This window comes from Eumetopias jubatus, unplaced genomic scaffold (genome assembly GCF_037043125.1).
Source record: "Eumetopias jubatus isolate StellerSeaLion01/CBP00866 unplaced genomic scaffold, mEumJub1_p1.0 scaffold_17, whole genome shotgun sequence".
Lineage (NCBI taxonomy): Eukaryota > Metazoa > Chordata > Mammalia > Carnivora > Otariidae > Eumetopias > Eumetopias jubatus.
The window spans coordinates 41,256,673-41,278,852 of NW_028274823.1; the positions used below are offsets into that span (position 1 = coordinate 41,256,673).

Here is a 22,180-nt window from a genome sequence, read left to right on the forward strand (position 1 = left end):
TTACTACTCACCTTAAAGTGCCATGTAACACCTAAAACTGATTTGCAGAAACTAAGCATCTGGTGAATAATGAGTTCAGTTAACCTTGTGGTTAACAGAGGAAGGGCTTTTCTCTGTTGCCATTGTATTTAAAAGACTGAAATACAAATTTATGAAATCAGGAATTAGAAATACTCAGGTTCATATTTTCAAAAGATCACTCAGGCAGCATATGAAAGCATTGGAAGAGAAGGAAAATGGAGGCAAAGGGATGAGTTAGGTGGTCCTTCCAGAGTCCACAGAGGGCTGACAGGTGCTTCCCAGGTTTCCTGTTGAGATGCTGGGACAGATCTCCTGCCAGACACTTCAAAAGGACAGAGTGTGGAAGAGGTATTTGTGAGTTGATTTGGGTCGTTCGAAGTGCTCACGGTACATCTGCCTGCCCCAAAGGCAGTTATAAGTGGGCCTCAGGTTCTGAGGAGACAGTTCTAGGCGGGGATGTAGTTATGACCTCTGAGCAGGGAAGGTGTGAAAGTTATGAGCAGGGATGAGGTTGCCCGAGGCTCATACATGGAACGAGAAGAGAGAAGCTGCAGCACTGTGGAGACAGTATCAGGAGGGGCTAGCTGGGAGGACAGGAGGACTAGGCAGAAAGGCAGTAGGTAGGTTAGGGGAACTGGAAACCTGAGGCTTAGGGGCTCGGTGTGGCTGGCTGCTAGGAAGTCATTAGTGAGCTTGTCCACAGCACTTTCTCAGTGGACATGCCCTCCAGGCTTGTGCTGAGACCAGAAGAGGCTGGAAGGTGAAGATGTGGGGATGGTGATTATACATAAATCCTTTTAGGGAATTTTCTCCATTACTTTTTGGAGAGTCTAAGGTGGCAGAGCACTGTCCAGAGGAAGAGGAGAGGGTTTTTAGATCTGGTATGAAGGTCAGAGGGTTACCCTCTTCCCAAACAGGGAGCTGGCTGTTCCCCTGAAAATAAAGGAAAAAAAGTGAGGTTGATAAAGTAGATCAATTTTAGGGGGTGAAATAGGAATCATGACTGATAGCTTTGGTTTCTGTTTTTGATGTTTTTTTGTTTGTTGTTTTTTTTTTTTTAAGATTTTTATTTATTTGAGACAGAGTGTGCAGGAGCAGGGGGGTAGGGGCAGAGGGAGAGGGAGAAGCAGACTCCTCATGGGGAGGGAGCAGGGAGCCTGATGAGGGGCTCAATTCCAGGACCGTGGGATTATGACCTGAGCTGAAGGCAGACATTTAAGGCGTCCCATTTGATTTTTTTAAAGTAGAGATTGAATCAAAGGTGGGTAGGTCAGTAGGTGGCTTGGGGAGAATGAGGAGTGTTGTCACAGCCATTATGGGTTTACAGAAGGGGCTGAGCAGGGAGTGCCTGGAGAATTCTCCCGGAGACCAGGAGCAAGACACTGCCCAGATGGGTGAGGTTCTCCAGCAGTGCTCAGCACTTAGCATAAAAGGAGTAGAAAAGGCAGGTGTTTGAGTCAGTCTTCATTTGGAAGTTTACAAGGCAAATGTAGTGGGTGGCAAAGGGGTAGCTGAAGGAAAATGTCTTGGGTTTATGACTAGCCAAGGAATAGAGTGGACATGAAGAAAGGATTGAGAGGCAGAAAGTCAAGGAACATTCTGGCATGGAGTAACAGGCATAACTGGGCTGGGAGGATGGACAGGTCTGGTAAACTCGTGGACCTGTGCTTTGGCCTCCAGGATAGGGTCTCTGGTCAGGTGTGCTGAAGTGAAGCGTGGGCGAGGGGCAGGGGCAGTGAGACAGTCTGAGCACTTGGAGGCTAGGGTGGAGGAGGGCTTGTGCATCTGGTGCTGAACTTTGTTGTGGGAAGGAAGCCGGTATTGGGGGAGTGTTGGGTTAGTAGGTGGGGACCAGGAGGTGGATGGATGGCAGAAGTGGAGGGGCTGATGAGAAGGGGTAGCTGTGTCTTTGTTTAGCTCTGAGATTTGGCTTTTTAAAATAAGAGTTACATGGTTAAAATTGTACACATTGTACTTTTTTGATTAGAAACTTTGTTGATGTTTTAATTATTTTATTAATTCTCTGGGTTTTTTTTTTTCTATCCCCATAGGTCTTATTTTGCCGTCTTACAGAGGAACAACATAAAGTCTACCAAAATTTTATCGATTCCAAAGAAGTTTACAGAATTCTCAATGGAGATATGCAGGTCAGAAATGAATTGTAGAGCAGGGAAGTGGGGGAGGAAAGGAAGCTAGTACTAGTCATGTTTCACAGTTACCTCTTGGAAACACTTGGCTGTGAACCATCTCTTAATTCAAAGCCCTTCCAGAAGTAAGAGAATGTGCAGTTACATTTGAGCACACTTCCTTTTGTCTGCATTGCAGCATGGTTATACTTGAACCCCACATCACGTGGTCTAGCAGAAGAGTAGTGCTAGACACAGAATCTGTAGTGGTGAGTCCTGCAGGGATGTCTGGTCCTATGCAGGATGCAGGGAAGTGTCCCCAACTGCTGGGGTTAGCAGAGGCATGAAGGAAGAATTGTTATTATAAATGTTTGTGTAAGTAATAACATAAAATAACATTTTATTATTAACAATAATAATAACAGCATTATTGGCAATACTCAGCAAAAGATGTTGGTAAAGGTCTGTTCAATAAGCATATGTAGTAAGTTTCTATCAGCATATACTTTGAAGCTCCATATGAACTATTCAGTTTCTTTGTGCTTCAGGGTCTTAAAGTGTAAATTGTGTTCTATTTATTAGACACATAAAACTTCCTTAGTCTTGGGTCTGTCCTCATGGGAGGTACAGCTGAGTAGCAAGCATCTTACTCTCTCAAACACACTTCCCTTCTTATAAACAGAGGTCGATAAAGAGATGAGTGCGGGTGGCATGGCTGCCTGTGTCCCATCATGTCTGCATGCTTTTTCTTCCAGAGGAAGTCATTTCAGTTCTTTTAGCCATGGCTCACTATTTCTTTTACTTCATCAATCACTGGCCTCAATGAGAGGTTCTTAAATCATTCACATTTATTCATCTCTCCTAAATCTGCCCTTATCTTCACGTGCCTCCAAGTTGTGAAGCGTTAGGTGGTCTAGATTAGCACTGGCCTGTAGATATAGAATGCAAGCTGCATGTGTGATTTTAAATTGTCCTAATAGTCATATTAAAAAAGGTAAAGAGAATTTTGGTAATTCTATTTAACCTGATCTATCTAAAATGTCATTTTAATACATAATCAAAAATTTTAAATTATTCATGACATATTTTACCTTTTTTTTTTAAACTGTGTCTCCAAAATTGGATATTTTACATTTGCAGCACATTTCAGTTTAGACTAGCCTCCTGTGGCTTGTGGCCACTGTATTGGAAGCACAGATCTAGAGGCAGACAGAGGAGTTACAGATGACTCTGGGGGAGTTCTGAAATATTCCTGATTTGTTCACATTTTTTATTATTTAACTTGTTTGTTAGTAGAACTACCATACTTTCTGATTATTGGCTTAACTTACGGTTTATCTTTTCTCCTTGAGCGTTTGTACTCATGAGCTTGATTTGAGTCACACTTGGAAAGCTGTGAAGGATGCCCTCCTGCTGGGGCCTGGAGGGCAGGCACTCCCAATTTCCTGTGCCCTTCTGCTGCGTGAACCACCCCCGTGAACCACCCCCGTATCTCCCATTTGTGTATTTCCCATGCAGATATGTTTTTGTTTCTAGAGAACTTACCTTATCAAGAAAAGATGAATGAAGGTTGATTTCTTCTAGCTCCTAATATGCTGAGAATAGGGAGGAAGCTAAGAAGCTGGTGAAGAATTACTTTTTTTTTTTTTTAAGATTTTAAAAAATATTTATTTGAGAGAGAGAGAGGGAATGGGCAGGGAGAGGAGCAGAGGGAGAGGGACAAGCAGACTCCGTGGTGAGTGCAGAGCCCGTTGCGGGGCTTGTTCCCACGACCCCGAGATCGTGACCTGAGCCTAAATCAGGAGTGGATGCTCAACTGACTTGAGCCATCCAGGCACTTTTTAATTACTTTTTAATCTGTGTTACATATTGAATGGCATTCTTCCCTTCCTTCCCAAGTGAATGTTATTTTACATGGCATAATCCAAATGCACGTAATTCTTTTATACCATAGATTTTCTCTGGACTTGTAGCCCTAAGAAAAATCTGCAACCACCCTGATCTCTTTTCTGGAGGCCCAAAGAATCCTAAAGGTATTCCAGATGATGAACTAGAAGAAGATCAGTTTGGATACTGGAAACGCTCTGGGAAAATGATAGTAGTTGAGTCCTTGTTGAAAATATGGCACAGGCAGGGTCAACGAGTATTGCTATTTTCTCAGTCAAGACAAGTGAGTATACAGACCTCATACAAGAAACAATTTGGTTCTTTAAGACTTATAACCAGTTATTAAGAAAATGGGATATAATCTAAAATAATGATTCTAAAAGCAAATTCACCTGCTGATACTGAGGTGGCAGCCTACAAATCTCTTTGGGAGCTTGGATCTCTCTCTAGAGTTGGTGCCTAGAAGTTGGCTTTTTTAAAAAGTTTACCATGTGATTCTAGGGTGTGAGCAGGTTTGGGTCTGAACTTAGATGCCCTGTAAGAATTAGCAATAGGGAAATACCAAAAATACTCTCGTAGAAGTTATATTTATCTGCCTCAAAGCAAGAAGCCCCTTTTAATTTAAGCCTGTTGGGGAAGGTGTGACTGTTTAGACAAACGTGGACCTCACTGGAGGTGCGTATTTGATTTTTAAAACTCTTATCCCCTTCCCCCTCTCCCAAACAGATGTTGGATATACTTGAAGTATTCCTTAGAGCTCAAAAGTATTCTTACCTCAAGATGGATGGTACCACTGCAATAGCTTCAAGACAACCACTGATTACAAGATATAATGAGGTAACAAGTGAATTTAACAGTAAAGCCAAGTAGTGCCTCTCTGTGCAGTGGAAGGAAGAACTGCCTCACCCACCTGAGCCCTGCTCCATTGGGGATGGGCAGCGGGTAGAGGGAGACTTTCTGCTTTTAACTCAGTGCATTCCTGGATGGTGTGTGTGTGTGTGGGTGTGTAAACAAAGAGTATATATTCCTTCTTGAAAAGCCAACTCTGAGATATTGCCAATATAATTGGTATTAAAAACGAGCCGTGAGATGGCATCTTGACCAGCGGTCTCTGGGACATAACCCATCCTTTGTATTGGAAGAGGTTTCCCTGTGTAGAATATGTAAAGACAGAGGGGAAGAGCTGTAACTAGTCTTAAATGTGCATAATGAATGTTGTGCGTCTTACTCTAGGATACATCCATATTTGTGTTTCTTCTGACCACTCGGGTGGGTGGCATAGGAGTCAACCTGACGGGGGCAAACAGAGTCATCATCTATGATCCTGACTGGAACCCAAGCACAGACACACAGGTAAAGAAGTGTGCAAGTGGCAAACAGTTGAGTGGCCAGCCCTTAGGGGCCTTTGGTGCCCCTGTCAGCTTCCACATGGAGCTCCCATCTTGGTTGTTGCCTAGTCCTCAGCATGGAGGAAGACACCGTCTAGCCTCACAGACAGGAAGAATCTTCAGCAGTTTTATCTGTAGCATGCATCGCTACATCTAGGGTACAAAGAGAGAGTGCAAGGTTACAAACACACATTGTTTTTCAGGTAGAGGTGGCTCAATCTATCTTTGAGATTTGCCTTTTTATCTTCCTTAATGGGCCTGAGGTGTATTTAGTGTCATTAGGCAGAATTTTGGCTCTGGCAGGGGGAGGAAGCAGCTGGCTGTCTCTGTTTCTTTTAGTAAGCGCTTGTCATCAGGAAGGGCGCTCGTTGAAATGCATCTCTCTGCCATAGGCCCGGGAGCGCGCATGGAGGATAGGCCAGAAGAAGCAAGTGACGGTGTACAGGCTGCTGACTGCGGGCACCATTGAAGAAAAGATTTACCACCGGTTAGTGCAGATGGTGGCCCGCTCCGTGACCGGAGACTGCTCTGCTGGCTGCCGCCCGCGCGCCATGTAGCTATAGAAGTATGCCGCCCGGGCTGAGCTGGGAAGGTTTTAAATGTATTGCTTTGAAAAAGTGTTTTTATCTTAGAGCAATAGTTACTGTAACTTAAAGGATATGTGAGGGGGTTTTATTTTTCCTTTTTGTATTTTTTCTTTCTCATTAAAGTAAGCTTAGATGACTTATTGTGAGTTTTTAAAAAATGTCTTTGAACCTGATCATTTTTCTACCTTACTAAACATCAAGGACTGCTTATGTGTAAACTTCATCTTAATTTTTATTTAAGAGAAATGTATATACCTTCTATAGTGTACCGTCTTTTTTTAAGAAGTGACAGAGTTGAGATACGGGAATTTTCACACACCATGCAGCTGTGATCTGCGTGGGTAGCCTGGTGGTCTTTGACTCAAATGCCCCTGAGGGAGAGGTTGACTAGGACACCTGTTTCTTTTTCCATCTCTCTGTACAACGAGTAGGGGTATAGACAAGGGTTCCTTTAACAGTGGGGTGGAGATACGGCCACCTTCTCCCCCTCCTCTGCCGAGACTTTATTCTTGAACTGCACCCCCTCTCTTAAAGGGAGGCTCCCTGCTTTCCACCACGCACTGGGGCACTCCCTGATAGGTGTGTGTTCTTCAAGGCCTTATTCTGAGAGGGCAAGAGACAAGCTGTGTCCTGTGAGGGAGAGCTTCCTCTTAGACATGTTACAGCCTTGGGGTGGGGAGGTGTGGGGGGAGGGGGGAGCAGGCCTGCTTTGTGGCAGCGTGTGGGCAGGAGTGATGATGGTGTGGAGCTTCAGCTAGAGTGTGAATCAGCAGAAGGTGGGTGAGATGGCTCCAAAGGAAAGCTTTGCAAAGGCCAGGTAAGAGCGTTTCCAGAAACCCATCACAGAAGGGTTCTGAGGAGGGCCGGGCAGGGGACCCTTGGTCCAGGAGTCCCGGAATCCAGCTCTTTCCAGCTCAGAGAGGCTGTGAGTCACATGATTGTATGCAGAAAGGTGATCCCTGACATGTGATGGATCTTGGAGATTGAAAAAGCTCACTGGGTATAAATAAGATGCTCTTTGTGATTTAAATTCTGTCAAGCATGGGAGACCACCCGATATTTTACGTACTTTCTTTTTTTTTTTTTTTTAAAGATTTTATTTATTTGAGAGAGAGAGCACATGAGAGCGGGGAGAGTCAGAGGGAGAAGCAGACTACCCACTGAGCAGAGAGCCCGATGCGGGACTCGATCCTGGGACTCCAGGATCATGACCTGAGCCGAAGGCAGTCACTTAACCAACTGAGCCACCCAGGCGCCCTTTTATGTACTTTCTGAATTGTAATTTTCCAAGGAGAAAAGCTTGGGGATGATTTAGACATTTGTTCAGCTATAGTTATCGTATCTCTCATATTGTTTTATAACTAGGATTTTGAGGTGCAGCTAAACATTGTTTTATACCAGTTCAACTTTTATCTTTTTAGACAAATTTTCAAACAGTTTCTGACAAACAGAGTGCTGAAAGATCCGAAGCAAAGGCGATTTTTCAAGTCCAATGATCTTTATGAGCTGTTCACTCTGACGAGTCCTGACGCATCCCAGAGTACTGAAACAAGTGCTATTTTTGCAGGTATTACATAAAATATGTTCACTTAAAATAATAAAGTACAGAAGAATTATGTCATGTAACTTGAGCGTGTTTTTCCCCTTTGCAGGAACTGGCTCAGAAGTTCAGGCTCCCAAGCTCCATTTAAAAAGAAAACTTCCGCCGGCCTTTGGAGCAGACCGTAATGTTCCAATATGCAAAAAGTTTCCTGATTCTAATGTATCCACAAACGAGGCCACATCATCTAAAGAGAAATCTACAGCTATAGGAGCTGAAGTGAATGCAGTAACTTCTGATCCATGCAATCCTTTGAAAGATGCCCCCCAAACCCCTAGAACTCCACCTGGCAGTGATGGGCCTAGAGAAGACATGAACACAGTGTCTAGGCTAGGGGAATCATCCGTGATTAGTGGACATGGGGATTGTTCAGATTCTCTGAGAATCAGCAAAATGGACGGGCTGTCTAGTGAGGAAAACATCAATGAAAAGCAGGGTCTTTCCAACAGAAGAGAAAGCTGCCAGGCTCAGACAGAGCCTCTTTGGGAGAATAAGCCATCGGAAAGTAATTTTTCTAAGCACAAGTCAAAAACGAAACATAGTGCACTGGAAGAAGAGCCCCTGGAGCAGCATCGGACACCAACACAGAAGCTAAAGAGCCCTAAGCATCGCAGAGATGCCAAGTTTGAAGGAACTCGAATTCCACACCTCGTGAAGAAAAGGCGGTACCAGAAGCAGGACAGTGAAAACGAGAGTGAGACCAGTGAACAGAGCCATGATGATTATGTCTTGGAAAAGCTTTTCAAAAAGTCAGGTAATCTTTTTGCTAAATTTGCTGCAGGTGTGCTAGGAACAAGTGGAATAGGCTGTTTCTAGCAGTGGCAGCCTTGACTCACAGGGCAGAGTGGGCTCTCAACTGGAAGTATCTTTTCTTCTCTAAAATTCAGATTTGAAATGTATCGACATTTTGAAAATCGTATTCACCTCTCTTTTCTGAAGACCTAGAGGAATTTGAAACTCTGGAGAACAACAGTCCTTGACTTACAACCACACACAGAAGGGGTGTAATGCTTTAAGTAGGTTTGTACTACTGAACGGGTGATAGGAAGATTTTGTACGTGGTGTATTTACCTGATTTTCCAACCACAGGAGATTAAAGTAACAGCCATGGGGGAGAGGCAGGGGCAGGCCAGGGCAGACACTCTGGAAGTAGGAAAGCTAGCTTGCTCACATCAAGGGAGAAGACTCAGGAAAGCAGACTCAACAGTTGCTCAGAACCGGGGAGGACAGGCAGTCCTGCATAGCTTTGTCATCCTTGGGGGTGTTGTCTTGTTCAGGCCTTGGCACTCACTGGGTTCACAGTGTGATGGCCCCGAGTTACCAGACATCACTGTTCGTGGTTCTCGGTGTGGGAAGGCCAGGTTTCTGTACAGCATTTCAGAAAGAGACCATCTGGGCCTGATACTTTTTTGTAAGGTAGTTTATTGGTAACTCTTTTTTCTATAGTTCCTGGTCTTTTCCTAGGAAATGATCTCTTTTGTCTAGTTTTCAAGTTTTATTTGCACAGAGGCATTGAAAATCTTCTTGTAACAGTTTTTTAAGAATTTGTTTCTGTTTCAAGATAATTTCTCTCTGGTCATTTCTAATTTTGTGTATTTCCTCCACCCCTTTTTTGGTCAGGTTAAGCTAGTGGTTTATTTTGTGATTTTTCTTAAAAACATAAACCAGCATTTTAATTTATTAATTAGATCTATGGTTGTTCTCTACCTCATTAGTTTTTGCTTTTATCTTTATTACTTTCTTCTTTGTGCTTTTGTTGTTGTGTTTCAGTGAGTTTTTTTGGCTTAATTTTTATAAGACTCTTTGACTTGGAAGTTTAATTCATTTGTTTTTATTCTTTCATTTCTATGGATATATAAATATTTAAGGCTGTGAATTTTCCACTCATACCTGCATTAAATTCATTTTCATGATCATTACTTTTTAAAAATTCTATAATTCTGGTTTATATTTTTATATTTTTCCCTTCAATAAAGAATTGATTAATAAGAGGTTTTAAAATTTTCTGGATAGCAGGGATGTTGAAGTTGTGGTGACAAAGGCATTATGCTTCAATTATTATAAAACGGGTAGTGAATAGTCCCTACCTTGTAGGGTAATGATGAAGGTGAGTGGCAACAGCATTTGTAAAGTTCCTGGGTCATGATAGTCACCTTGGTAAATAGCTGAAAGTGTTCATTATTTTTTCTCTACCCACAACATACTAGACTATACAGAAGAAAAATGTGATTGTGTACAAACTGAAACAATATGTCATGGTTTCTTTTGTTCTTGCTAGTCGGTGTGCACAGTGTCATGAAACACGATGCCATCATGGATGGAGCCAATCCGGATTATGTGCTGGTGGAGGCAGAGGCCAACCGGGTGGCCCAGGATGCCCTGAAAGCGCTGAGGCTCTCCCGCCAGCAGTGTCTGGGAGCGGCGTCTGGTGTTCCCACCTGGACGGGCCACCGGGGGGTTTCTGGCACACCAGCGGGAACAAAGTAAGAGATTATACTGCTTTGCCCTGCATGGGAGGAGGCCATACCGTCTAGGCTAGGAATAGAGCCAGGGCAGGTGTGGTAGAAAATCTCTCAGGGAGGGATTGGGTCGGCCAGATTTGCAGGACTTGGGGAAAGACATAGAATCTGACCTCCTTCCTTTACATTGTCCCCTGCTTTCCGAAGCTGAGTTTTCAGGGGAAGGAGACGTGATCTGTTTTGTTTAAGAGTTGATGTTAAAAATAAGAGACACAGGATAGTGATTACACTTTAAGGAGATGATTAGCTGGTGTTCCGCAATCAGTAATGACTGTGCTATTTGGTATACTGATTTAGAATAATCTTCCTACCTGGAATTTGAGGATAGTTTCCATCATATGTTGAACAAGATACTGAGTGGTTCTTACTTGAGATGCATCAGTTACTTCCTAGGAGAGTAAAGTAGAAAAATTGAAGGGGATGAGCGTCATGGCTATCAAAGAATAACCTTGCAGAAGAAAACTTTTCCAGGAAAAGATTAAGTTGTTGAAAGGGCATTTTCATCTCTTAAGTCACAAAAGCAAACATTCTATCTACTGTGATTCTTTTCCTTACTTAGGAGTAGATTTGGTCAGAAAAGGAATTCCAGCTTCTCTGTGCAGCATCCTTCTTCAACATCTTCAACGGAGAAATGCCAGGTAATATGATAGCCTAGCTGCTTTTCATGTCTGAGACTTGCGTGATTGAATTGCCATGAAAATTTAACCTGATTCAGATGGGAGGAAAAACACTGGCATAATGACACCTGGTATTTGTTTTGTAGGCTCTGATTAATGAAGCATTTTCATTTGAAGCTAAAAGGACCAGCCAACTTTGTAAAAGACAGAGTCTTAAACTCAAATCTGTAGCAGAATCTCTGTTTTGCCCCAAGAAAATGAACACGGGGGATAGGTGATGTGAGTTGCTGCCCATGCAGCCTGCTCCATCCGGAGGTGAAGTACCAGCTTCAGAGAGCACTACCCTCTAAAATGAAGGTTGAGAAAACCCCCTCAAATGTTGTGTGTAATTTACTAGCTGCTGGAGCCTTGTGCCCGTCTCTCCCTGTCCTGTGACCCCCTGGGCGCCTTGAGTGCTTCACTGAGTAAAAGATCAGACCAAACTCTGTTATGCAGTGCTCTCTCTTGGGTCTTTTCTGGTCAAGGGTTATGTTGCTGATAAAAGTTGAAGACTCCCAAGTTCAGATTCCTATTTTTTAATAACCTTTTTTGACTTCCCATGTTATGTTCTTTTAGCAGTAGAAATGTTGAAAAAAAGTTAGATTTGTGTTGTTGTTCTAGGGCAACTCACATGAGGCGTAAAGTGGGAAGAGTCAAAAGATTTAAAAGTGAAGAGAAGGAAGCACAGTTCTGCAGTTGTTCCTTGTCCCGCAGTGCCTAGATCGGGGTGGATTTGGGAGGAAGAACGGGAGAAGCCTGCGGAATCCGCACCTCCTGGAACCCGCTCTCCCACCAAAGGGAGGCTTGTTGCCCGCCCTCCCCCCCCCATACACACATAGAATGGTGATGAAGTGAAGAGTGCAGTTTGGGGGATTTGGGTGTTTTCAGAAATGTTCTTTAATGGTGGGTGGATTTCAGTGCTTGACTTGCCCCCTCCCTTTTTCTTCGGCGATCTCATTCTTTCCTGTCAGCCTCACTGCCTTAGGCTCAAGTGTTCGTTTATGGCTCCTCAGGGCTTTGGGGGAAGTAATGGGAGCATGAACTAGAAGCTGACGTGTCACTGCAGTGGTCTTCTTTCTCCAGGATGGTGTCACAAGAAAGGATGGAAAGGATAATGCTTCTGAGCACTTCAGTGGAAAAGTGGAAGATGCAGAGTCTTCACCCGGGTCCCTCTCTTCGTCTTTACTGTTGGCTAAAATGAGAGCTAGGAACCACCTGATTCTGCCAGAGCGGCTGGAAAGTGAAAATGCGCACCAAGAGGCATCTGTTCCACCATCCTCCACCACTGAACATGATGACCTACTGGTGGAAATGAGAAACTTCATTGCTTTTCAGGCCCGTGTTGATGGCCAGGCCAGCACTCGCGAGATACTGCAGGCGTTCGAATCCAAGTTATCAGCCTCACAGTCTTGTGTCTTTCGAGAACTGTTGCGAAATCTTTGCACTTTTCATAGAACTTCTAGTGGTGAAGGACTATGGAAACTTAAGCCAGAATACTGCTGATCAACATTACTTTTTAAACTTTCAGTTTCCTAATGGAAATGTCTGTTGATTATGGGATTAATAATCATGTTCGTCAACAGAAGTTTGCTGCATTTGATGTTTACTTTGAATGATATCTACCTCATAATTTAAAACTTTAAGGAAGAAGAAATTCATCTCTAAAACTTAAAAGTTTTAAAAATATGTGGGTTGATTATTTTATTCTGACACTATGAATTAATGTTGCAAAATCAGGGACCTAACAGTTAATCCTTGGATCACATTTGTTCCTTTACCCAGAAGATGCCGTCAGGGAGCACATTACTGCTCATTTAGATGTTTGTAGACCAGAAATCTCAAGAATTATTTTTACTGGTGCTAAAAACATGTCTTATATTCAGTCAGACCTGTTCAATAAATTAGTTCACCAGTATTTGATAACAGATACTTATTTTTGGTGCGTAGCTTTTAAACGTTTAAATTTATCATTTGCCACCCATAAAAAAATGAGACTTACTGTCTTTTGAATATATTAATTGCCTTTAAATAGTCTTCCTTTTAAGGTACTGTAAATTGGCAGGTATTTTTCATTAGTAAAGCATGAAATAGCTTGGTAATAAATGATGAGACCTGTACTTGCAGAAGGTTGTAGTGTACTCAGCTTATATTGGCTTACCTTTAAGCAAAGGGCATCTTTTTACCCCCTATGGGGACTCTTGGTTTTAGGAAAATAAAATATATTATCTTAACACAAATCTTAAGCAGAACCAAAAGTGGGTACAAATAGAACACACACATGCACAGAAACATCACTCCAGACCACAGCTGATATGCCATGATTGCCATGTAGTGACCACCACCGTGGCCCACTCTCTCTGCTTGTGCGCTGGGAGGTGACTTGGAGCATTTTTAATTTTATTTATTGTTTGCTTTTCTAAGGATGCTGATTACTTTGTATTGGGCACCATTGTTCTCCTTATGTATCATCTTCTTTCCAGTTGTTTTCACCTCTCTTTGTCCTTTGCATTCCGTGACTCTCCTGTACTAGACATTTGGTTTTCAGCTGTTTTCTGGCTGTTGCTTATGTGTTTATAGTTCTATGATGGTGTCGTTTTGATCCTCAGTTTGTTTTCCTAGCTTTGATATTCTTGTTTCCTTCTCTTTGTTGTTTTATCATCTCAGCACTGAAGTCTGGTTTTCTTAAATTCATTACACTGCTTAAATTTCTTCTAGAGCTGTCACAATGCAGTTTGTTTCTTGGGTTTGTTCTCTGTGGCATGTTTTTCCTCTCTGCTTTTTCTGTATCATGCTTGCCTTCCTCCCATGCCATTTCTTTACATCTTGCTTATGTTGCAAGTGAGCAGCTCTGTCCATATCTGTATGCTCTTCCCTGTGACCCAGAGAGAAGGGATTTGGGTTTGGGGGTTGGGAAGAGCCTCTGCTGGGCACCATGCAGCTCTGGTTGGAGGATTTGCATTTTACCCCTCTGTTCGGAGATTTTGTTAAATAGCTCGGGCCAAAGAATCCCTCCCCCTAGGCAGGAGATGTCATAGAGTCATGATTCCCACCAGGATTTTCTGCTGCCTTTTTTTTTTTTTGAATTCTGGCTTACTCATTTTATTCTGTTTTTAGAGTGATTTATGTATTAGAGGAAAAAGATTCTATTATTTTCTTCAGTCTGCTATCATTATCTAGAAGTCATAGAAGGGATTTTTAAACAGCTCAATAAATCCTAAACTTGAGAATTTGGCTCAGAAGGGAGTCAAAACTCATGACAGTTTTGTTTCTGGGAAGTTCTTTTTTTATTTTTATTTTTGTAATCATTAGCCTGTAAGAAAATTGCTTCCCTCTTATTCTCAGATTGAATGCAGTTCATTATCTTTCTGAAATCTGAACTCTACTGAGAGAAGTTTTTTTTTTTTTTAAAGATTTTATTTATTTATTTGAGAGAGAGAGTGAGAGCACGAGCAGGGGGGAGGAAGAGGCAGACTCCCCACTGAGCAGGGAGCCCCATGAGGGGCTCGATCCCAGGATCCAGAGATCATGACCTGAGCCGAAGGCAGACTTAACTGACTGAGCCACCCAGGCGCCTCAAGAGTGAGAGAAGTTGTAGCCTTCTCATCAAATAGAAAATGCCATCAAAAGTTATGATGCAGTACAAGCAGGGTGGTCCTCACTCTCGTTCTTGTCTCAGCTCTGCCACTGGCATGCTAGGACCTTGGGCAGGTCGCTGTCCTGCCTGTTTCTCAGTGTGGGCATCTGTAAGCGTTGTCATACCTCCCAGGTAGAGAGGTTTCGAGGAAGATACTCTAAGTGTAATATTTTTAACAATAGAGAGTAACTTATTCGTTTAGATAGAATCTACTTTTTGGAACTTTAAAAGCTTTGTACAATGTAGACAGATTTAATGTATTTAACGTGTTATATTGGTATCAAGCTACAATAAAGGATTTTAAAATTTTGTGAAATTTTAAAACTTCCTAGTTCATACGTGAATATACTATCACCGTTTAAAAAATTTCAGGCAATTATTGTCTCCTCACTGTTGTTCCTATTCCAGTGATAAGGACTATAGTTAGTGTGTATTTATTCTTCCCAGCTGTTTTTCCATGCATTTGCAAATACATGGTGGCAGAGATTGCTGCTGTTATAGCATTTCCCCCTTCTTCCTTTACTGATGATTTTCTGGAGTTTTACCTGGACGCCTGGCAGGTGAAGACTCAGCTTCCCTGCCTCCCTGATAGTTAATTGTGGCCCTGTGACTGGGCAGTGGGATATGAGTGGAACTTCCAGATTGGGCCCTTAAATAAGGGATTGGGTGTATACTCCTCTTGCTGGCTGAGATTCTGGGGGGACCTTAAGCAGTGATACGGGAGCTACAGAGGTTGTGTGTTGAGGCTGGAGAAGCTGGCCTGCAGCCTTGAACTGCTTTCCTTCTACCTGTTACTTAAGAGCAAAATAAATTCCTGACTTGCTTAAAACCACTGTCTTTTGGAGTCTCTTTATCACAGAAGTAGCTTTGTTTTGTAGGTGTGATTTAATATATAAATCCCATGGACGGGATTATATATTCCTTACTGTTTTGCAGCTAGCTTTTCATTTAATGTTATATGCAAGACATCTTTTCATCCCTGAAATTATAGCTCTACCTTCATGGAACTGCTGGATTAAAAATGACATAGATTTTTAAAATTTTTAGAAATTTTTTAATTTAAATTCAATTTAATTAGTGTACACTGTATTATTAGTTTCAGAGGTAGAATTCAGTGATTCATCAGTTGCATACAATGCCCAGCTTTGCCCATTACTTCAAGTGCCCTCCTTAATGCCCATCACCCAGTTACCTCATCCCCCCATGCCCCTCCACTCCAGCAACCCTCAGTTTGTTCCCTAGAGTTAAGAGTCTTTTATGATTTGCCTACCTCTCTGTTTTCGTCTTTTTCCTTCCCTTCCCTATGTTCATCTGTTTTCTTAAATTCTACATAATTGAAAAAAATGACAGATTTTTAATTTTAATGGATGTAGTGAAACTGCTTCCTTCCATTTACACTCCGTAAGAGGACCCATTCTCCACAACCTTACCAGCAATCAGTCTCGGGAGGTTTTTTTTGTTTTGTTTTTAACCAATCTTATGGTTGAAAAGACCTTGTTTGAACGTCAGTTACCCTGATTACTTACACAACCAAACACCTTCATGTTTTTGGCTATTTGTAGATCTTCTTGAGTGTTGCCTGCTCACATCACATTTGTCTAGTTTTAAAATTGGGTTATAAATCTTTTAGGGTCTCTCCCTGCAAACAAAAATGAAAAGGCGATTACCCCCAATTATTACTGAAGCTTTTCCTTCTTCATTCTTTTCTCTGTTCATTCTTCTCTCTACCCATCTGAAATGCCAAGGTTATCATATGCTAAGTTGTCTCCTCCTGGGCAGTGGATCCAGATATCTATTCTACCAACCACACTCTTCACTGTTGACTTTGAGCTATGTTTCGCTATCTACAGGCAAGTTCCTAGTCCTTCCGGCCTCTGCCCCCATTGTCTTGTGTATTTCCTGTTCTGGGTAAATCTTAGAAGCAGTTTATTATGTTACTAAGATTGTGTTGCTCTTTTGATTGGGATTGCATTTGTTTATTCATTGATTTGAGGATAATAGACTTTTTCAAATTAATACAATTTTTCCCATTAGGATCATGATAGGTCTCATTTTAAAGTATTTTATATTCTTGGATAAAATTTTAATAATGTTCTTCATAAAGGTCTTGCCACATTTCATACTAGGCTTATTCCTAGGTATTTTATAGTTCTTTAGTTTTGGTTGGGGTTCTTTCTTACATAAAAATGTGGAGAATTAGAATATCCATGTACCTACTTTGCATATGATGTCATTTAACATAGAGAAGTTTTAAATTTAAGTATAGTCAAATTCAGTCTTTTCCATGTTTTGTTTCCTTATTTAAGAGTCCCTTTCCTAATCTGAGGTCATGATTACATTCTCATAAATTTTCTTGTAAATTCCATATGGATAGTTATTTTTCCTAACACCTCTAAAAAAAATAGCCCATCCTTTCCCTCTGATTTGTGAAGCTATATCTATGATTATATCAAACTTTCATATAATTATGGGAATATTTCTGGGCTCTGTATTGTTAAATTGGTCCACTTAGCTAACTTTGGCAATAACTCATTGTTTTATTCATTGTAGCTTTATAATTGTTTCTCATATGGTAGAATGATTCCCCTCATCTTCTAAAAGTGCCTTAGTTCCTGGTTCCATGTAAATTTGGGGATCAGGTTGTCACATTTAGATTTTTACTTTCAAAATTGTGATGATTTATACAGATTATTTGGGGAGGATTGCTTATGATCTTGAGTTTCTCATCTATGAATGAGACATATTACTCCATTTTTAGTACATATTTATTATGAAGACATATTTCCACTATATCTTTCACTTATAATAAGGTCATGCACATCTTATATTTATGTTTAATTATCCTACGGTTTTGGTTGCTATAGTAAAGGACATTAAAAAGACATTTTCTAGTTCATAAGAATACTGTTGATTTTACATATTGATGTGTTATCTAGCAGTCTTGCTAAACTATTTTACTGCAGTTGATTCTCTTATATATTCTAGGTATTCTAAATATCATCTACAAATATTGTCAGGATTGTCTCTTGCTTTTCAGTACTATGACCTCTTATTTTTTTCTTACTTAACGTAGTTCCTCTAGCCCAATGTTAGCCAGGAATGGTGAATAGTGTGGCCAACTGTGTCTTGTTCCTACTCGAATGAAGAATACTTCCCATATGTCAAGCATATTTGTGCTGTTTCTGGTTGATAACTTTTATTTTATTAAGATTTTATTTATTTGAGAGAAAGCCCAAACAGGGGAGAGGGAGAAGCAGGCTCCCTGCCAAGCAGAGAGCCCAGTGCAGGGCTCCATCCCAAGACTCTGGGATCATGACCTGAGCTGGAGGCAGAGGCTTAACCGACTGAGCCACCCAGGCACTCCGGTTGACACTTTTTTTTTTTTTTAAGATTTTATTTATTAGCTGCCATCTTGCGTCCCCGCGTGTGTGCACCTAATCTCAGCTGGTCCGCCCGAGACCCCCTGAGCGCCAACCCTATTCCCCCGCGCGGTCCCATCTCCGCTCCAACAAGATGAAAGAAACTATCATGAACCAGGAGAAACTCGCCAAGCTGCAAGCACAAGTGCGCATTGGTGGGAAAGGAACTGCTCGCCGAAAGAAGAAGATGGTTCATAGAACGGCTACAGCAGATGATAAAAAACTTCAGTTCTCCTTAAAGAAGTTAGGGGTAAACAATATCTCTGGTATTGAAGAAGTGAATATGTTCACAAACCAAGGAACAGTGATCCATTTTAACAACCCCAAAGTTCAGGCATCACTGGCAGCGAACACTTTCACCATTACAGGCCATGCTGAGACAAAGCAGCTGACAGAAATGCTACCCAGTATCTTAAACCAACTTGGTGCAGACAGTCTGACTAGTTTAAGAAGACTGGCTGAAGCTCTGCCCAAACAATCTGTGGATGGAAAAGCACCACTTGCTACCGGAGAGGAGGATGATGATGAAGTTCTGGATCTTGTGGAGAATTTTGATGAAGCTTCCAAGAATGAAGCAAACTGAATTGAGTCAACTTCTGAAGAACATAAAACTTGAAGAAGTTACTGGGAGCTGCTATTTTATATTATGACTGCTTTTTAAAATTTTGTTCATGGATCTGATAAAATCTAGATCTCTAATATTTTTAAGCCCAAGCCCCTTGGACACTGCAGCTCTTTTCAGTTTTTGCTTATACACAATTCATTCTTTGCAGCTATTTAAGCTGAAGAAGCCTGGGAATAAAGTTTGAAACAAGGTTAATAAAGTTCTTTGCCTAGGGGGAAAAAAAAAGATTTTATTTATTTATTTGACAGAGCAAGAGAGCACAAGCTGGGGGAACAGCAGAGGGTGAGGGAGAAGCAGGCTCCCCGCCAAGCAGGGAGCCTGATGCAGGGCTCTATCCCAGGACCCTGGGATCATGACCTGAGCCGAAGGCAGATGCTTAACCATCTGAGCCACCCAGGCGCCCCTGGTTGATACTTTTTAATGAGTTAAGAACTTTTATTCCTATTCCTAGCTTGCAAATTATTTTTATTAAGAATGAATGTTTAATTTTTCAGTTGCATTTTCTGCATTTACTGAGATGATAATACTTTCTTTAATCTGCTAGCATTCTGAATTGGATTAGTATAGTAGATCTAGTTTTTGTTGAGTCAACTCATTCAGTCATTCCTGGGATGTTCTCAATACTAGGTTGGAGGTGGGAGATCCCTATTGGGTTGTGATGTATTTTGTGTTTAATATACTGCTGGTTTCAGCTGGCTACTACTTTGATTTTAACCCTTTGGTTCATAAAGGAATTTGTGCTATAGATTTTTTCTCTCATTTTTTGATGTGCTCTCTATGTGTGTATACTTTGTGTTTGTGTGTGTGTGTAGGTTATTCTACTCTTGGAAAATGAATTGGGACACTCCTCATCTTGTTCTAAGAAGAGTTCATACCACATGGGGATTATATGAACATTTGATAGAATGCTTGTAAAACACTTTGGGTTTGGTACCTTTGGGTGAATGTTTCAGCTTGATCCTTAGGCTCAGTAAATTGATTTTTAACAGTGTCAATTCTGTTAATCTGTCTATGCCTTGCTGTGTTTCTTTTAATTTCACAGTATATTGTTTGTCTCTTAAGATTTGTCATTGGTCCTTCTTTCTTAATAGTCTATTCCTTTGTCATGGATGCATTAGGCTCTTTTATCCCTCAAGAGTGTTAATTATCTTTAATATCTCCTTACATTTCCTCTAGTCAGTTCATTTCCCTGAACTCCCATGCTGCAGTTTGGTGTTTTGGTACTTCCTTTTTGTGGTGTTGGTTTTCCTCTTTGATGATTGATTCTTCGTTATGTTTGTATGGATATGTGTGAGCTCCTCCATTGTTCTGCTTAGAGATGCTCTTGTTTATCCTAACCTGCCTTGAGAAGGAGGGAACTGGACTCTGCTGCTGGGGAGGAAGTTCCAAAGCAAGTCTCAGGTGCATATGGGCACCCCATTTCTCTCCCACTGCTTCCAGCAGAGGGCATGGTAAATTCCTCTGTCCAAGTGCTTGCCCTCATGGCAGAACTGAGGGTGCACAAAGGTGGGGGAGGGTGGGCCCAACCTCTGGCTGATCCTAAGACGATGACTTCCTGCTGCCTATGGGCTCAACATCCAGCCACTCCCACCTTGGCAGCCACCACCTGCTCCATGGGAGGTTGCCTTCTCATCCCATTGTGTCTGCCCTTCAGGGATGCTTCATAATTTCTGATTCACAGTGGCCCTCCTTTACTCATCTTCCAACACTCATTGATATCTGTCTATCTATCTACCTATCTATATCTCATACAACTATATATGACTATTTTTATATGTGTATATATATTTTGTCTGGAAGGGGTGTCAAGCATTTATGCTCAGTCTACCATTTGATTCAGTCTTCATATAATGACTCTGATTTAACTTCTTTAACCTAAGTGTATTAACACTTAATTCATGAGAGTAATTTTAGAACATATTATTTATCTGAATCTTAATTTACTGCCCAAGTGGGAAAGGTTCTTTCGAAGTTGAATTTCACTTTCCCATTCAGTGTCCTCCACTGTTAAATCTCTGGGAACTTCATTTATGCAGAGAGGGGAGGGAAGGTAACCTCCTGATGATCGAGTCACACCAAGGGGACATTTTATACCTCCACTGGCACAAGTGTCTGAAGTGAATGCAAACGAAGTAACTATGCACAGGCGAAGAATGTCACTAACATTTTTAGTCTATTGAATATGTTTTCATCCTCAAATTCATGGTTGGAGTATAATTTTGAAACTTTTTTTTCTGGAGAGTAAAAATTTCATTTTGCTGAGCAAGTAGCCTGAGAGTAAATGGAAAATATTTTTCACTAAATATAGAAATGAAATTTTGGAGGTGAAGAATCTAACAGGACTGTAATCTCAGTCCATCTTAACAGAAGAAGCTCTTCATAGTTCTATGACCACCTGTCCCCTAGCAAGACCAACCCAGCAAGAGTGCTGGAAACCCTCTGCCCCAAACCTTATGGTTTGCACATTTCCTCTTCTGTGTATTGTAGATTTCAGATTTGAAAACCTTTGTTCCTGCCTATTTCCTTTACCTATATTGTGGATTTCAGATTTGAAAAAAAGGCTGGAACCCAGCTTCAATTTAGATTATTGCTTTGGATAACCCTTGTACGTTGGTTTGAGAAACTGTATTTGAATATTGGCCACCACCATTTATCGTTTTCTTTTGCACAGTGAATTTGGTGCCCTCAACTTTGTAAGCATTACACATGGAAGTCTACAGACATGCTTGCTTTTTGTTTTTTCACAGCAATCAGGGTAGACCAGGAGGACTCCCACTGGGCAGGCGGAGGAAGGAGGCCCGGAGAGGGGCGTGGTCCACATCTGGTACCCTTGACCACAGAGTTGCAAACTAGGAAAACTAGGCGTTTAACTCTTCTGCCTGGGGGATTGGCAGGAGAAAGTTGGACATTAGCAACTGTGGCTATTCACTTTAGTTTTCCCTCAGAGGTGGATACCTCCAGGGCAGGGGTCCTGTTTGGATACAAACACCCTGGAGTGGGAGAAGATCTTCCTGAAGGGGACTGAGGTGCCTTTTTTTTTTTTTTCACAATGTTTCCCAATTTTTTTTATTTTTTCCCCTCTACATTTAACTATTAAAAAAGTTTTTTATTAATAAATGTGCTCCTCTGTGGTTCATATACAATCATAAGTGAACTTTAAATTCCATTTTATACAAACATCTCAAAAAATATTGGGAGTGAAGTATGGTAGGGAATATTGCTCACATTGCTAATTAACATGCGTATATGAAAGGAGGAAAATGTTTTGTTAGTGCATATACCTCCAGAGCAGAAAACCCACCCAAAACAAAAGATTTCAAATAAAACATACAGTAGCTGATTACAAAAAAAGGTAATGTCCACAAAATTAAGTTTTTCATGCTATTCTACTTTCCAGTACTACGGTTCAGTCTCCTTGCTCCCAGGAGACTTTCTGGACTTATCTCACAAGATGAAGTTTTACTTTAAATTTGGAGCACCAGCTCTCCCTCTCTTCACCTGTTCTTTCCTCATTCTCTCACATTCCCACCTCAACCCCTTTTGGTTTTTAGCAGCTCATAACCAGTAATCAAAGTAACCAAAGCTCCGTTTTTAAACACACGAAATCGGGAAAACAGCTTTGTAAAGCTGAGCCAGAGTTGGACAGGCAGCTGGTGCTGTGGGCGGAACTTAGCCCTGGGGCACCCAGGGGTGGAAAATCCATGCCCAGGTGACACTG

At 41.4% G+C, this 22,180-nt stretch overlaps 1 protein-coding gene across 7 annotated transcripts in view; it reads left to right on the forward strand.

Annotated features, from left to right (window-relative positions):
• ERCC6 (ERCC excision repair 6, chromatin remodeling factor) overlaps positions 1-15,247 on the forward strand; it is a 77,121-nt gene extending 61,874 nt beyond the window's left edge. For 5 of the 7 annotated variants that reach the window (XM_028098673.2, XM_028098675.2, XM_028098674.2 and 2 more), the window contains 10 exons: positions 2,073-2,168; positions 4,102-4,317; positions 4,761-4,871; positions 5,268-5,387; positions 5,815-5,909; positions 7,431-7,576; positions 7,662-8,363; positions 9,888-10,092; positions 10,688-10,766; positions 11,868-15,247. In XM_028098673.2, coding sequence (XP_027954474.2) covers positions 2,073-2,168; positions 4,102-4,317; positions 4,761-4,871; positions 5,268-5,387; positions 5,815-5,909; positions 7,431-7,576; positions 7,662-8,363; positions 9,888-10,092; positions 10,688-10,766; positions 11,868-12,287 — 2,190 coding nt within the window. In that variant the 3' untranslated portion in view covers positions 12,288-15,247. Of the gene's footprint in view, positions 1-2,072; positions 2,169-4,101; positions 4,318-4,760; positions 4,872-5,267; positions 5,388-5,814; positions 5,910-7,430; positions 7,577-7,661; positions 8,364-9,887; positions 10,093-10,687; positions 10,767-10,891; positions 11,103-11,867 lie in introns of all 7 variants that reach the window. The other 2 variants (XR_003608367.2, XM_088020137.1) reach the window with 2 other exon arrangements.
• The last annotated feature ends 6,933 nt before the right edge of the window (positions 15,248-22,180 follow it).